General features: G+C 48.3%; 1 protein-coding gene across 1 annotated transcript in view; it reads left to right on the top strand.

The window, feature by feature from the left end:
* Window positions 1–18,231, top strand: part of LOC148474977 (V-type proton ATPase subunit S1-like protein) — a 71,544-nt gene that overhangs the window by 39,630 nt on the left and 13,683 nt on the right. The window contains exon 6 of the mRNA XM_088457925.1: window positions 15,063–15,306. Coding sequence (XP_088314051.1) covers window positions 15,063–15,306 — 244 coding nt within the window. The remainder of the gene's footprint in view (window positions 1–15,062; window positions 15,307–18,231) is intronic.

Here is an 18,231-nt window from a genome sequence, read left to right as displayed (position 1 = left end):
TGGAGGGGGGGCAACTCAGGTAAAATAGAGCCAGCTTGTGCAGGGGCCTCCAAATTGCCTCTTTTTCCTGCCAGTACAGGTATGGACTGTCTGACATGCCTACTTGGATGCTGTCACCGATGTAATCCTCCACCATTCTGTCAATGGTGACAGTATCATATGCAGTGACAGTAGACATGTCAGAAATTGTTGCCAGGTCCTTCAGTCCGGACCAGATGTCCAAACTTGGTCCTGCCTGCCCTGCATCACCGCCAGCGGGTTGCTTAGGATACCTAAGTTTTTTCCTGGCAGCCCCAGTTGCGGGAGAAAATGAAGAAGGAGCCGTTGACGTGTCACGTTCCGCTTCAGCTGACAGTGTGTTCACCAGCAGGTCTTTGCACCTCTGCAGGCTTGTGTCGGCCGGAAAGAGAGACACCACATAGGCTTTAAACCTAGGATCAAGCATGGTGGCCAAAATGTAGTGGTCTGATTTCAACAGATTGACCACCCTGGAATCCTGGCAAAGCGAATGAAGGGCTTCATCCACAAGTCCCACATGCCGAGCGGAATCGCTCCGTCTTAGCTCCTCCTTCACTTTCTCCAGCTGCTTCTGCAAAAGCCTGATGAGGGGAATGACCTGACTCAAGCTGGCTGTGTCTGAACTGACTTCACGTGTGGCAAGTTCGAAGGGCTGGAGAACCTTGCACAACACGGAAATCATTCTCCACTGCGCTTGAGTCAGGTGCATACCCCCTCCTTTGCCTATGTCATAGGTGGATGTATAGGCTTGTATGGCCTTTTGCTGCTCCTCCATCGTCTGAAGCATATAGAGGGTTGAGTTCCACCGCGTCACAACCTCTTGCTTCAGGTGATGGCGGGGCAGGTTCAAGAGTGTTTGCTGGCGCTCCAGTCTTCGGCACGCAGTCGCTGAATGGCGAAAGTGGCCAGAAATTTTTCGGGCCACCCAAAGCGTCTCCTGCACGCCCCTGTCGTTTTTCAGAAAATTCTGCACCACCAAGTTTATTGTGTGAGCAAAACATGGGACGTGCTGGAATTTGCCCAGATGTAATGCCCGCACAATATTGGTGGCGTTGTCAGATATCACAAATCCCCAGGAGAGTCTAAGTGGGGTAAGCCACTGGGCGATGATTTCCCTCAGTTTCTCTAAGAGGTTGTCGGCGGTGTGCCTCTTACTGAAACCGGTGATACACAGCGTAGCCTGCCTTGTAACGAGCTGGCGTTTCTGAGATGCTGCTACTGGTGACGCTGCTGCTGTTGCTGCGTAAGGTGATACATCTACCCAGTGGGCTGTCACAGTCATATAGTCCTTAGTCTGCCCTGTTCCACTTGTCCACATGTCCGTGGTTAAGTGGACATTGTGTACAACGACATTTTTCAGGACACTGAGGACACTTTTTGTGACGTTTCTGTACAGTCTCGGTATCGCCTGCCTAGTGAAGTGGAATCTAGACGGGATTTGGAACCGGGGACACACTACCTCCATCAATTGTCTAAATCCCACTGCACTAATGGCGGATACTGGACGCACGTCTAACACCAACATAGCAGTCAAGGCCTCAGTTATACGTTTTGCTTCAGGATGACTGCTGTCGTACTTCATCCTCCTCGCTAAGGACTGTTGGAGGGTCAATTGTTTAGTAAAAGTAGTGGTGTTCCTACTTCCTCTCTGGGATGATGAACGACTCCCAGCAGCAGCAACAGCAGCAGCGGCAGCAGTAGGCGTAGCAATGCAGGATCCTCCAGAGGAATCCCGGATAGGAGAGTCAGTCATGCCAGTGACATGGCCTGCAGGACTACTTCCGATCCTGACTAAGGAGGAAATTGACGAGGAGGGAGTTGACGGTGTGGTTTGCAGGCGCTTGGATACAACAGGACAACGGGATTTAGGTGTCCCTGGACTGCTTACGGTCTTAGCCAAAGTTTCTGAACTTGACAGTAACTTTTTATGAACGCGCTGCAGGTGCCGTATAAGGGAGGATGTTCCTAGGTGGTTGACGTCCCTACCCCTACTTATTTCACCTTTACATATGGTACATATGGCAAGACAGTTGTTGTCCGGATTTGGATAGAAATATTGCCAGACCAAAGAGGTGGAATGTTTGGTCTTCTGCCCAGGCATGACCGTGATGGGCTTTTTCATCCCACGGACAACAACTGTCTCCCCTGGAGCCTGATTTAAACAAACCACATCACCATCAGAATCCTCCTCGCCAACTTCCTCCTCAGCGCCAGCTACACCAGTATCCTCATCCTGTTGTACTTCAACAGTGACATCTTCAATTTGCATATCAGCAAGTGGACTGTGGGTGCTCCTTTCAGCACTTGCAGGGGGCGTGCAAATGGTGGAAAGAGCCACCTCTTCCCGTCCAGTGCTGGGAAGGTCAGGCATCGCAACCACCACCACACTTGGACTCTCCTTGGGGATTTGTGATATCTTCTTAGAAAGCACAGTTCTTCGCTGTGCTTTTGCCAGCTTAACTCTTTTGATTTTTTTAGTGGGAGGAGGGCTTCCATCGTCATGTGAAGCTGAACCACTAGTCATGAACATACTAGGGATCGACCTTAGCCGTTCCTTGCCACTCCGTGTCGTAAATGGCATATTGGCAAGTTTACGTTTCTCTTCAGCTGATTTAAATGTCTTTTTCAAGGTCATTTTCCTGAACTTTGCCATTTGGGATTGTATGTGCCCTCTACTATGACATTGGGCATCGGCCTTGGCAGACGACGTTGATGGCATGTTATCGTCTATGTCATGACTAGTGGCAGCAGCTTCAGCACTAGGAGGAAGTGGTTCATGATCTTTCTCTATTTTATTTTTATCGGAGAAAGTTTGGTCCTCCATTTATGTTATATCGATTTGATATATACGTGCGGCTAAACACAGAAAATAATTATTTTTTTGGTTTGGACTGGAGTGTACTTTCAGGGGTTACAGCACCCTTTAACGGTCAAGCCAGCCGGCCCTTTACTTATGACACAGGCGCACGCTTGGCACTACTTTGTTGATGCACGTGCGGCTACTGCGCACACAATTCACAAACACAGAAAATAATTTTTTTTTTGGTTTGGACTGGAGTGTACTTTGGGGGTTACAGCACCCTTTAATGGTCAAGCCAGCCGGCCCTTTACTTATGACACAGGCGCACTCTTGGCACTACTTTGTTGATGCACGTGCGGCTCCTGCGCACACAATTCACAAACACAGAAAATAATTTTTTTTTTGGTTTGGACTGGAGTGTACTTTCGGGGGTTACAGCACCCTTTAACGGTCAAGCCAGCCGGCCCTTTACTTATGACACAGGCGCACGCTTGGCACTACTTTGTTGATGCACGTGCGGCTACTGCGCACACAATTCACAAACACAGAAAATAATTTTTTTTTTGGTTTGGACTGGAGTGTACTTTCGGGGGTTACAGCACCCTTAACGGTCAAGCCAGCCGGCCCTTTACTTATGACACAGGCGCACGCTTGGCACTACTTTGTTGATGCACGTGCGGCTACTGCGCACACAATTCACAAACACAGAAAATAATTTTTTTTTTGGTTTGGACTGGAGTGTACTTTTGGGGGTTACAGCACCCTTAACGGTCAAGCCAGCCGGCCCTTTACTTATGACACAGGCGCACGCTTGGCACTACTTTGTTGATGCACGTGCGGCTACTGCGCACACAATTCACAAACACAGAAAATAATTTTTTTTTTGGTTTGGACTGGAGTGTACTTTCGGGGGTTACAGCACCCTTAACGGTCAAGCCAGCCGGCCCTTTACTTATGACACAGGCGCACGCTTGGCACTAGTTTGTTGATGCACGTGCAGCTACTGCACACACAATTCACAAACACAGAAAATAATTTTTTTTTTGGTTTGGACTGGAGTGTACTCTCGGGGGTTACAGCACCCTTAACGGTCAAGCCAGCCGGCCCTTTACTTATGACACAGGCGCACGCTTGGCACTACTTTGTTGATGCACGTGCGGCTACTGCGCACACAATTCACAAACACAGAAAATAATTTTTTTTTGGTTTGGACTGGAGTGTACTTTCGGGGGTTACAGCACCCTTTAACGGTCAAGCCAGCCGGCCCTTTACTTATGACACAGGCGCACGCTTGGCACTACTTTGTTGATGCACGTGCGGCTACTGCGCACACAATTCACAAACACAGAAAATAATTTTTTTTTTGGTTTGGACTGGAGTGTACTTTGGGGGTTACAGCACCCTTTAACGGTCAAGCCAGCCGGCCCTTTACTTATGACACAGGCGCACTCTTGGCACTACTTTGTTGATGCACGTGCGGCTACTGCGCACACAATTCACAAACACAGAAAATAATTTTTTTTTTGGTTTGGACTGGAGTGTACTTTCGGGGGTTACAGCACCCTTTAACGGTCAAGCCAGCCGGCCCTTTACTTATGACACAGGCGCACGCTTGGCACTACTTTGTTGATGCACGTGCGGCTACTGCGCACACAATTCACAAACACAGAAAATAATTTTTTTTTTGGTTTGGACTGGAGTGTACTTTTGGGGGTTACAGCACCCTTAACGGTCAAGCCAGCCGGCCCTTTACTTATGACACAGGCGCACGCTTGGCACTACTTTGTTGATGCACGTGCGGCTACTACGCACACAATTCACAAACACAGAAAATAATTTTTTTTTTGGTTTGGACTGGAGTGTACTTTTGGGGGTTACAGCACCCTTAACGGTCAAGCCAGCTGGCCCTTTACTTATGATACAGGCGCACGCTTGGCACTACTTTGTTGATGCACGTGCGGCTACTGCGCACACAATTCACAAACACAGAAAATAATTTTTTTTTTGGTTTGGACTGGAGTGTACTTTCGGGGGTTACAGCACCCTTTAACGGTCAAGCCAGCCGGCCCTTTACTTATGACACAGGCGCACGCTTGGCACTACTTTGTTGATGCACGTGCGGCTACTGCGCACACAATTCACAAACACAGAAAATAATTTTTTTTTTGGTTTGGACTGGAGTGTACTTTCGGGGGTTACAGCACCCTTAACGGTCAAGCCAGCTGGCCCTTTACTTATGATACAGGCGCACGCTTGGCACTACTTTGTTGATGAACGTGCGGCTACTGCGCACACAATTCACAAACACAGAAAATAATTTTTTTTTTGGTTTGGACTGGAGTGTACTTTCGGGGGTTACAGCACCCTTAACGGTCAAGCCAGCCGGCCCTTTACTTATGACACAGGCGCACGCTTGGCACTAATTAGTTGATGCACGTGCGGCTACTGCGCACACAATTCACAAACACAGAAAATATTTTTTTTTTTGGTTTGGACTGGAGTGTACTCTCGGGGGTTACAGCACCCTTAACGGTCAAGCCAGCCGACCCTTTACTTATGACACAGGCGCACGCTGGGCACTACTTTGTTGATGCACGTGCGGCTACTGCGCACACAATTCACAAACACAGAAAATAATTTTTTTTTGGTTTGGACTGGAGTGTACTTTCGGGGGTTACAGCACCCTTTAACGGTCAAGCCAGCCAGCCCTTTACTTATGACACAGGCGCACGCTTGGCACTACTTTGTTGATGCACGTGCGGCTACTGCGCACACAATTCACAAACACAGAAAATAATTTTTTTTTTGGTTTGGACTGGAGTGTACTTTGGGGGTTACAGCACCCTTTAACGGTCAAGCCAGCCGGCCCTTTACTTATGACACAGGCGCACGCTTGGCACTACTTTGTTGATGCACGTGCGGCTACTGCGCACACAATTCACAAACACAGAAAATAATTTTTTTTTTGCTTTGGACTGGAGTGTACTTTCGGGGGTTACAGCACCCTTAACGGTCAAGCCAGCCGGCCCTTTACTTATGACACAGGCGCACGCTTGGCACTACTTTGTTGATGCACGTGCGGCTACTGCTCACACAATTCACAAACACAGAAAATAATTTTTTTTTTGGTTTGGACTGGAGTGTACTTTCGGGGGTTACAGCACCCTTAACGGTCAAGCCAGCCGGCCCTTTACTTATGACACAGGCGCACGCTTGGCACTACTTTGTTGATGCACGTGCGGCTACTGCGCACACAATTCACAAACACAGAAAATAATTTTTTTTTTTTTTTGGTTTGGACTGGAGTGTACTTTCGGGGGTTACAGCACCCTTAACGGTCAAGCCAGCTGGCCCTTTACTTATGACACAGGTGCACGCTTGGCACTACTTTGTTGATGCACGTGCGGCTACTGCGCACACAATTCACAAACACAGAAAATAATTTTTTTTTGGTTTGGACTGGAGTGTACTTTCGGGGGTTACAGCACCCTTTAACGGTCAAGCCAGCCAGCCCTTTACTTATGACACAGGCGCACGCTTGGCACTACTTTGTTGATGCACGTGCGGCTACTGCGCACACAATTCACAAACACAGAAAATAATTTTTTTTTTGGTTTGGACTGGAGTGTACTTTGGGGGTTACAGCACCCTTTAACGGTCAAGCCAGCCGGCCCTTTACTTATGACACAGGCGCACGCTTGGCACTACTTTGTTGATGCACGTGCGGCTACTGCGCACACAATTCACAAACACAGAAAATAATTTTTTTTTTGCTTTGGACTGGAGTGTACTTTCGGGGGTTACAGCACCCTTAACGGTCAAGCCAGCCGGCCCTTTACTTATGACACAGGCGCACGCTTGGCACTACTTTGTTGATGCACGTGCGGCTACTGCTCACACAATTCACAAACACAGAAAATAATTTTTTTTTTGGTTTGGACTGGAGTGTACTTTCGGGGGTTACAGCACCCTTAACGGTCAAGCCAGCCGGCCCTTTACTTATGACACAGGCGCACGCTTGGCACTACTTTGTTGATGCACGTGCGGCTACTGCGCACACAATTCACAAACACAGAAAATAATTTTTTTTTTTTTTTGGTTTGGACTGGAGTGTACTTTCGGGGGTTACAGCACCCTTAACGGTCAAGCCAGCTGGCCCTTTACTTATGACACAGGTGCACGCTTGGCACTACTTTGTTGATGCACGTGCGGCTACTGCGCACACAATTCACAAACACAGAAAATAATTTTTTTTTGGGTTTGGACTGGAGTGTACTCTCGGGGGTTACAGCACCCTTAACGGTCAAGCCAGCCGGCCCTTTACTTATGACACAGGCGCACGCTTGGCACTACTTTGTTGATGCACGTGCGGCTACTGCGCACACAATTCACAAACACAGAAAATAATTTTTTTTTTGGTTTGGACTGGAGTGTACTTTGGGGGTTACAGCACCCTTTAACGGTCAAGCCAGCCGGCCCTTTACTTATGACACAGGCGCACTCTTGGCACTACTTTGTTGATGCACGTGCGGCTACTGCGCACACAATTCACAAACACAGAAAATAATTTTTTTTTTGGTTTGGACTGGAGTGTACTTTCGGGGGTTACAGCACCCTTTAACGGTCAAGCCAGCCGGCCCTTTACTTATGACACAGGCGCACGCTTGGCACTACTTTGTTGATGCACGTGCGGCTACTGCGCACACAATTCACAAACACAGAAAATAATTTTTTTTTTGGTTTGGACTGGAGTGTACTTTCGGGGGTTACAGCACCCTTAACGGTTATGCCAGCCGGCCCTTTACTTATGACACAGGCGCACGCTTGGCACTACTTTGTTGATGCACGTGCGGCTACTGCGCACACAATTCACAAACACAGAAAATAATTTTTTTTTTGGTTTGGACTGGAGTGTACTTTGGGGGTTACAGCACCCTTTAACGGTCAAGCCAGCCGGCCCTTTACTTATGACACAGGCGCACTCTTGGCACTACTTTGTTGATGCACGTGCGGCTACTGCGCACACAATTCACAAACACAGAAAATAATTTTTTTTTTGGTTTGGACTGGAGTGTACTTTCGGGGGTTACAGCACCCTTTAACGGTCAAGCCAGCCGGCCCTTTACTTATGACACAGGCGCACGCTTGGCACTACTTTGTTGATGCACGTGCGGCTACTGCGCACACAATTCACAAACACAGAAAATAATTTTTTTTTTGGTTTGGACTGGAGTGTACTTTTGGGGGTTACAGCACCCTTAACGGTCAAGCCAGCCGGCCCTTTACTTATGACACAGGCGCACGCTTGGCACTACTTTGTTGATGCACGTGCGGCTACTGCGCACACAATTCACAAACACAGAAAATAATTTTTTTTTTGGTTTGGACTGGAGTGTACTTTTGGGGGTTACAGCACCCTTAACGGTCAAGCCAGCTGGCCCTTTACTTATGATACAGGCGCACGCTTGGCACTACTTTGTTGATGCACGTGCGGCTACTGCGCACACAATTCACAAACACAGAAAATAATTTTTTTTTTGGTTTGGACTGGAGTGTACTTTCGGGGGTTACAGCACCCTTTAACGGTCAAGCCAGCCGGCCCTTTACTTATGACACAGGCGCACGCTTGGCACTACTTTGTTGATGCACGTGCGGCTACTGCGCACACAATTCACAAACACAGAAAATAATTTTTTTTTTGGTTTGGACTGGAGTGTACTTTCGGGGGTTACAGCACCCTTAACGGTCAAGCCAGCTGGCCCTTTACTTATGATACAGGCGCACGCTTGGCACTACTTTGTTGATGCACGTGCGGCTACTGCGCACACAATTCACAAACACAGAAAATAATTTTTTTTTTGGTTTGGACTGGAGTGTACTTTCGGGGGTTACAGCACCCTTAACGGTCAAGCCAGCCGGCCCTTTACTTATGACACAGGCGCACGCTTGGCACTACTTAGTTGATGCACGTGCGGCTACTGCGCACACAATTCACAAACACAGAAAATATTTTTTTTTTTGGTTTGGACTGGAGTGTACTCTCGGGGGTTACAGCACCCTTAACGGTCAAGCCAGCCGACCCTTTACTTATGACACAGGCGCACGCTGGGCACTACTTTGTTGATGCACGTGCGGCTACTGCGCACACAATTCACAAACACAGAAAATAATTTTTTTTTGGTTTGGACTGGAGTGTACTTTCGGGGGTTACAGCACCCTTTAACGGTCAAGCCAGCCAGCCCTTTACTTATGACACAGGCGCACGCTTGGCACTACTTTGTTGATGCACGTGCGGCTACTGCGCACACAATTCACAAACACAGAAAATAATTTTTTTTTTGGTTTGGACTGGAGTGTACTTTGGGGGTTACAGCACCCTTTAACGGTCAAGCCAGCCGGCCCTTTACTTATGACACAGGCGCACGCTTGGCACTACTTTGTTGATGCACGTGCGGCTACTGCGCACACAATTCACAAACACAGAAAATAATTTTTTTTTTGCTTTGGACTGGAGTGTACTTTCGGGGGTTACAGCACCCTTAACGGTCAAGCCAGCCGGCCCTTTACTTATGACACAGGCGCACGCTTGGCACTACTTTGTTGATGCACGTGCGGCTACTGCTCACACAATTCACAAACACAGAAAATAATTTTTTTTTTGGTTTGGACTGGAGTGTACTTTCGGGGGTTACAGCACCCTTAACGGTCAAGCCAGCCGGCCCTTTACTTATGACACAGGCGCACGCTTGGCACTACTTTGTTGATGCACGTGCGGCTACTGCGCACACAATTCACAAACACAGAAAATAATTTTTTTTTTTTTTTGGTTTGGACTGGAGTGTACTTTCGGGGGTTACAGCACCCTTAACGGTCAAGCCAGCCGGCCCTTTACTTATGACACAGGTGCACGCTTGGCACTACTTTGTTGATGCACGTGCGGCTACTGCGCACACAATTCACAAACACAGAAAATAATTTTTTTTTGGGTTTGGACTGGAGTGTACTCTCGGGGGTTACAGCACCCTTAACGGTCAAGCCAGCCGGCCCTTTACTTATGACACAGGCGCACGCTTGGCACTACTTTGTTGATGCACGTGCGGCTACTGCGCACACAATTCACAAACACAGAAAATAATTTTTTTTTGGTTTGGACTGGAGTGTACTTTCGGGGGTTACAGCACCCTTTAACGGTCAAGCCAGCCGGCCCTTTACTTATGACACAGGCACACGCTTGGCACTACTTTGTTGATGCACGTGCGTCTACTGCGCACACAATTCACAAACACAGAAAATAATTTTTTTTTTGGTTTGGACTGGAGTGTACTTTGGGGGTTACAGCACCCTTTAACGGTCAAGCCAGCCGGCCCTTTACTTATGACACAGGCGCACTCTTGGCACTACTTTGTTGATGCACGTGCGGCTACTGCGCACACAATTCACAAACACAGAAAATAATTTTTTTTTTGGTTTGGTCTGGAGTGTACTTTCGGGGGTTACAGCACCCTTTAACGGTCAAGCCAGCCGGCCCTTTACTTATGACACAGGCGCACGCTTGGCACTACTTTGTTGATGCACGTGCGGCTACTGCGCACACAATTCACAAACACAGAAAATAATTTTTTTTTTGGTTTGGACTGGAGTGTACTTTCGGGGGTTACAGCACCCTTAACGGTTATGCCAGCCGGCCCTTTACTTATGACACAGGCGCACGCTTGGCACTACTTTGTTGATGCACGTGCGGCTACTGCGCACACAATTCACAAACACAGAAAATAATTTTTTTTTTGGTTTGGACTGGAGTGTACTTTGGGGGTTACAGCACCCTTTAACGGTCAAGCCAGCCGGCCCTTTACTTATGACACAGGCGCACTCTTGGCACTACTTTGTTGATGCACGTGCGGCTACTGCGCACACAATTCACAAACACAGAAAATAATTTTTTTTTTGGTTTGGACTGGAGTGTACTTTCGGTGGTTACAGCACCCTTTAACGGTCAAGCCAGCCGGCCCTTTACTTATGACACAGGCGCACGCTTGGCACTACTTTGTTGATGCACGTGCGGCTACTGCGCACACAATTCACAAACACAGAAAATAATTTTTTTTTTGGTTTGGACTGGAGTGTACTTTCGGGGGTTACAGCACCCTTAACGGTCAAGCCAGCCGGCCCTTTACTTATGACACAGGCGCACGCTTGGCACTACTTTGTTGATGCACGTGCGGCTACTGCGCACACAATTCACAAACACAGAAAATAATTTTTTTTTTGGTTTGGACTGGAGTGTACTTTCGGGGGTTACAGCACCCTTAACGGTCAAGCCAGCTGGCCCTTTACTTATGATACAGGCGCACGCTTGGCACTACTTTGTTGATGCACGTGCGGCTACTGCGCACACAATTCACAAACACAGAAAATAATTTTTTTTTTGGTTTGGACTGGAGTGTACTTTCGGGGGTTACAGCACCCTTAACGGTCAAGCCAGCCAGCCCTTTTCTTATGACACAGGCGCACGCTTGGCACTACTTTGTTGATGCACGTGCGGCTACTGCGCACACAATTCACAAACACAGAAAATAATTTTTTTTTTGGTTTGGACTGGAGTGTACTCTCGGGGGTTACAGCACCCTTAACGGTCAAGCCAGCCGGCCCTTTACTTATGACACAGGCGCACGCTTGGCACTACTTTGTTGATGCACATGCGGCTACTGCGCACACAATTCACAAACACAGAAAATAATTTTTTTTGGTTTGGACTGGAGTGTACTTTCGGGGGTTACAGCACCCTTTAACGGTCAAGCCAGCCCTTTACTTATGACACAGGCGCACGCTTGGCACTACTTTGTTGATGCACGTGCGGCTACTGCGCACACAATTCACAAACACAGAAAATAATTTTTTTTTTGGTTTGGACTGGAGTGTACTTTGGGGGTTACAGCACCCTTTAACGGTCAAGCCAGCCGGCCCTTTACTTATGACACAGGCGCACGCTTGGCACTACTTTGTTGATGCACGTGCGGCTACTGCGCACACAATTCACAAACACAGAAAATAATTTTTTTTTTGCTTTGGACTGGAGTGTACTTTCGGGGGTTACAGCACCCTTAACGGTCAAGCCAGCCGGCCCTTTACTTATGACACAGGCGCACGCTTGGCACTACTTTGTTGATGCACGTGCGGCTACTGCGCACACAATTCACAAACACAGAAAATAATTTTTTTTTTGGTTTGGACTGGAGTGTACTTTCGGGGGTTACAGCACCCTTAACGGTCAAGCCAGCCGGCCCTTTACTTATGACACAGGCGCACGCTTGGCACTACTTTGTTGATGCACGTGCGGCTCGTGCGCACACAATTCACAAACACAGAAAATAATTTTTTTTTGGTTTGGACTGGAGTGTACTTTCGGGGGTTACAGCACCCTTTAACGGTCAAGCCAGCCGGCCCTTTACTTATGACACAGGCGCACGCTTGGCACTACTTTGTTGATGCACGTGCGGCTACTGCGCACACAATTCACAAACACAGAAAATAATTTTTTTTTTGGTTTGGACTGGAGTGTACTTTGGGGGTTACAGCACCCTTTAATGGTCAAGCCAGCCGGCCCTTTACTTATGACACAGGCGCACGCTTGGCACTACTTTGTTGATGCACGTGCGGCTACTGTGCACACAATTCACAAACACAGAAAATAATTTTTTTTTTGGTTTGGACTGGAGTGTACTTTCGGGGGTTACAGCACCCTTAACGGTCAAGCCAGCCGGCCCTTTACTTATGACACAGGCACACGCTTGGCACTACTTTGTTGATGCACGTGCGGCTACTGCGCACACAATTCACAAACACAGAAAATAATTTTTTTTTGGGTTTGGACTGGAGTGTACTTTCGGGGGTTACAGCACCCTTAACGGTCAAGCCAGCCGGCCCTTTACTTATGACACAGGCGCACGCTTGGCACTACTTTGTTGATGCACGTGCGGCTACTGCGCACACAATTCACAAACACAGAAAATAATTTTTTTTTGGTTTGGACTGGAGTGTACTTTCGGGGGTTACAGCACCCTTTAACGGTCAAGCCAGCCGGCCCTTTACTTATGACACAGGCGCACGCTTGGCACTACTTTGTTGATGTACGTGCGGCTACTGCGCACACAATTCACAAACACAGAAAATATATTATTTTTTTAGCACTTGGGGGGAGCACCCCTGATGGACAGAGCACCCCCTGGACAACACTACAGCACTCCTTTAGGACTGGGACACTGCACAGGACTTTGGAGTGGACACAGCCCCTATGGAGAACTGACTGCACAACACAGTCCAGCCAGCCCCTATGGTCTTTGAGGTAGTGGACACAGCCCCTATTAACAACAGCAGCACAGCACAACACAGCCAGCCCCTATGGACTTTGAAGTAGTGGACAACAGCAGCACTACACTACACTACACTACACAGCCCTAACTCCCACCCTCCCTCTTCACTGTCCACAGCCGAGTGAGAAAATGGCGCCGACGCGGGTACCTTATATAGGATCCAAAACCCGCGAGACTCGGAAGGCGGGATGATGACGTTTTGCCTCGATTTCAGATCCGAGTCAGGCGGGAAAAGTCGAGCCTGACTCGGATCAGACTCGGATCGGGGGGGCTCGGGGGGGTTTGGATTTCAGAAATCCGAACCCGCTCACCCCTAATGTGTATATATATGTATATACGTATATATATATAATATATATATTTATATATATTCACTCCCCTTAGCATGTAGCACCTCACTCCCTTCACCTCATAGCACTTCTCACTCCCCTCACCCTGTAGCACCTCACACTCCCCTTACCCTGTAGCACCTCTCTCCTCCTGTAGCACCTCTCACTCCCCCTGTAGCACCTCTCTCCCCCTGTAGCACCTCTCACTCCCCCTGAAGCACCTCTCTCCCCCTGCAGCACCTCTCACTCCCCCTGTAGCACCTCTCACTTCCCCTGTAGCACCTCTCTCCCCCTGCAGCACCTCTCACTCCCCCTGTAGCACCTCTCACTCCCCCTGTAGCACCTTTCCCCCCTGTAGCACCTCTCACTCCCCCTGTAGCACCTCACACTCCCCTCACCTGTAGCACCTCTCTCCTCCTGTAGCACCTCTCACTCCCCCTGTATCACCTCTCTCCCCCTGTAGCACCTCTCACTCCCCCTGTAGTACCTCACTTCCCCTGTAGCACCTCTCACTCCCCTGTAGCCCCTCTCACTCCCCCTATAGTACCTCACTGACTGTCCTCAGTCACCCGAGGTAGGGGAGTTCAATGTATTATGCGGGACAGTCTTGCTGGCACTGGAGGTGTGCGGAGTGTGTCCGTCTGTGACTGACCGGCAGCAGCGGGAGCGGGGTGACTTGGGCCAACACTGAGGGAGGGAAGGGAGCCCGGGGGGACAGGGGTGTACTCACCGCAGCAGACTCTGGCGGCGTCTCCTTCCTGCGCTGCTTCCTGTCGCGGCTCTTCACAGTAGTAAGGGACCCAGTGAGACCCAAAGGCAGTGGGCCGGCGTAAATACAGAGGGTGCAGCAGGGCTGGATTGAATAAACTTTATATTGAAAAAAAAAAAGAAAATAAAAAAAAGGTGCAATTTGCTTGCTGGAACTCGGTACCCCCCTAGCGGAGGCCCCATAGCAACTGCACCCCCTGCACCCTCTGTAGTTACGCCACTGGAAAAGGACGCCTCCTTCCAGCATTTCAGAACTAATGCCTGCGTCTGAAGACACAGGATCGGATCAACATCATGATACTCAGAATGGCCACCTCCTGCCTGCGTGCGAGGCCAGTGAACCTGCATTAGAATACACAGACAATGGCCTTGGCCCCCCCCCCATCCCCACATGACCGCATGACTGCGTGCAACAAAGCAGGACCCATTCTGCACTTCAGATTTGCGTGACCTCTGAATCAGACATCAGGCTATAGTTTGTGGGAACACTTTTATGTGAATGTTAATAGTCTGAATGTAATGTGGGCAGTACTGTATACATGGATTCACTTTTGTTAACGTTAACATGTGCAGTATTTGTCCCTTTGCAGCGCGTGTTTATCTGTCAGAGAGTGTCACTCTACAGCTACATTGATAAAATGTTTATGGTCCAATTTATACCAGAGTTTAATCCAGTAAACACAGAGCAAGACGCGTATGAAAGACAGACAGTGTTATATTGTTATGTCATTATGCTATGATTGTAATTACTTATTTGATATCAATCTTTTGTTTTAGATTTTTATTAGTAAAAAGTTATTACAAACTTTCAGTTCAAAACTGGTATAAATTACAAAGCGTCCAGATCCTGTTCAACCATTCTGTGCAGGCAACATTCAACTCCACGAGAATATTCGCTCCAATCAGCTACTCGTACCACTGCCAGCATGTCAGCAGTCTGCAGAAATATGATGCCTTGTTAGTCCCCAGCTCTGCGGATGACCGATCGAGACTGTGGGATGTCACTTTTCTGGACTTTCAGGTGATAAAAAAGGTTAAGTTAGTGGACATAAAATATATATTTTAACAAGAGCATGAAAGTAATGAGAAGTAATAGGAGTAATAAAATAAAGAAAAGTGTATAGTATTATGTACACTAAGGACCTGATTCAGACCCGCTCGCTAGGCTGCGTTCGCACGTAGCTTGCCGATGTTTGCAATTTGCACATGCGTATAAGTCGCAGTGCGTGTGCACGAACTCTTCCATACGATCAGGAAGCGTTTGCTCGCTGCGCATACTCAACTTGCTAGAATGAGTGACAGGACAAGCCGTTTATGGGTGGTGACAGGGGATGGTCAATGAAAACGGGGGTGTGGTGGTGCAAACGCAGGCATGTCTGAGCGTCTTAACGCTGTTTCGGAGGCGTGAATAATTAAGACGCAGCATCATAATATACGTGACATGGTTGAATTACACACTGATGCACTCGCAGTGCTTGCGGTAGGGTATGGTCAGCCACAAGTGCTGCATATGCATCCGATGAAACTCGATGTTACCGATTGTTACATACACTTCCTGGAGATGACATGGGAAAGTGAGCGTCTTAAGACAGGCTGGTTGGCATCTAAATACACACCGTGATTGCACACCAAGACATAGTGGGCGTGCTAATGCCTTGCCGTGCAATCGTGGGATTTGCATACTTTGGCTGCGTGCGAATGCATCTAGCGAGCGGGTCTAAATGAGGCCCTAAGCTCATACACATTGAAAGTCTCAGAGCTTTTAGATTAATTGGGTCACAAAAGTCAGAAATTTCTGATACTCTATCAACTGCCAATCATTAGGTGTATCCTTCAGGCAATGACCTGAAGTCTCACTTTGAGTTTATTACTCATAGGTTCATGTTATGGAGCTGATGTAGATATGAACATATGTGCAGTTAAGGTGTCTCTCGACCCTTATAGAGATGTTCCAGAGGTGGGCTAGTGTAGACCAAGTTCCATGTACCTTAGGACTAATGTAGGGATGATAGGAGAAAAAATAATAAATTAAGCTTGATTCCAGATCTAAGTGTTACAGCTGGTGGTCTAGTGGGATTACCTGTGTAGCAGACTTTATGGGTATGACTACTTTACTAGCTATCTCCCATCTACAGTCCCAATACAATCTTCTTCTAGTGAACTGTTCTCATATTAGGCATTGGGTGACTATCTTGGTAAAGGTATGTGGCCCACTCCTGAATTTCTTTCTAAAATATCCCTAGGCCAATCTAGGGGGCACATTCGGTTTTGGTATTCCCATTTGCTTGGAGATAGTGCTGTTGACAAGACTAAACCTCAACTTTTATGGGAACCTGATCTTTAAATCACTTTCAGACCCCAGCAATGGGAATCCATTTACTTAACTGCCCATTAGTTATCTAAATGTTATAATCATTTAGAACTCCAATATAAAATAAGTAATCGGTTATACTGCACCCCGACCAATCTACACATCATTTGGCCTGCCCAATCGAAATTCTGCTGGCGTAATTGCCTGAAAGGGGTGATATCATTAAATTTTCTGGTCGTGCCCCCCTATTAAAAGTGTCACGCTCTGGACACTTAAAACCACTTTCTTACCTCTTCGGTGCCTATCCAGAATAGCACAGAGGTCCGCTCACACTGCACATCGCTCCAGGCTGGTGCTGAGTTCTGCCTGCGCTGCTCCTGCCCTGTCCGCTCATTGTCCTGTCACTGAACATGAAGATGGCTCTCTGCAGTTCATTGCTCACAGCGTGTCTTCCCAACATGATGACACACAAGCTGCAAGCCAAAGTTCCCTCCTAAAACACAGTATGGGTGTAGTCATGTTGGACTCTGTCACCTGATGCTCTCCTCCACTTAGAGAGCTGTACCCAGACCAGCTGATCGCAGCATCCAATCCCTGGGGATCCACGCCTATAAATTCTATTTCCAGACTGGCCCACATTGCCAGTACAACATCACTTCTTGCTGAAGTTACAGCTCTGTGCTGAGCTCTCAGGTACTCAGGCCTTCATTCAGAGGCGGCCGTACGGTCTATGACCGCAGGGCTGCCTCGATGTTTGTCAAGTGCGCATGCGCACGAGGGAGCCGTCTCCTTCATGCGCATGCGTGAGGCCCGCTACGACCGACAGCGCCGGTCGTAGCGGGTCTCTTTCCAAAGGGGGCGAGCTGTCGATGTTGATTGATAGCTCGCCCCGTTTGGAAGGCGGGCCGGGGGGTGGCAGTCCAAACGGAGGCATTCCCATGGGAACGCCTACCGTTTGGGGGAGGCCCCACTGACATCACTAGTGATGTCAGTGGAGAGCTTCCGGCTCTGACAGAGCCAGAAGCTCTCCGGGGCTTACGACAAGTGAGACCCTACCCTAGGGTCTCGTCGTAAGCCCCGATGGTCGCGATGGTCTCTGACCATCGCGACCATCACCCTAGCGGTCGTTAGAGCTGTGGGTGTAAACCCACAGCCTAACGACCGAAACAGAGGTGGGCGGTCAGGATGCAAGCGGCCGCCCAGTTTCTGAGCGACTGCTGGCATCCTCCAACCGCCTCTAACCGTCCATTATATCCAGTTCCTAAATCTGGTAAACAAGTTTCCAACACCATCTTGTACTCCAGTCTGGTTTTATCACTGAGGCTTGTTCTTACTGCCTCCATCGGTCCCAGCCGATACCTCCAATCATCGGTCCCAGACAATACTCCAATCATCGTTCCCATCCGATACCTTCAAACATCAATCTCATTCAATACCTCCAATAATCTGTCCCATCCTATACCTCCAATCATCAATTCCAGCTGTCATCTCCAAAATCGGTACCATCTGATACATTCATCATCAGTCCAAAACCGATTCAGAAATCCAATTCATCATTATCAGTCTCAAACCACTCCAGGATCTCAACTCATCATCATTGGTCTTAAACCGATTCGGAACTTAAAAACATCTTCA

Source organism: Taudactylus pleione, unplaced genomic scaffold (assembly GCF_031769625.1).
Source record: "Taudactylus pleione unplaced genomic scaffold, aTauple2 ptg000792l, whole genome shotgun sequence".
Lineage (NCBI taxonomy): Eukaryota > Metazoa > Chordata > Amphibia > Anura > Myobatrachidae > Taudactylus > Taudactylus pleione.
Note: the sequence above shows the minus strand (reverse complement) of the source record. Positions and strands in the feature narration are given on the sequence as shown.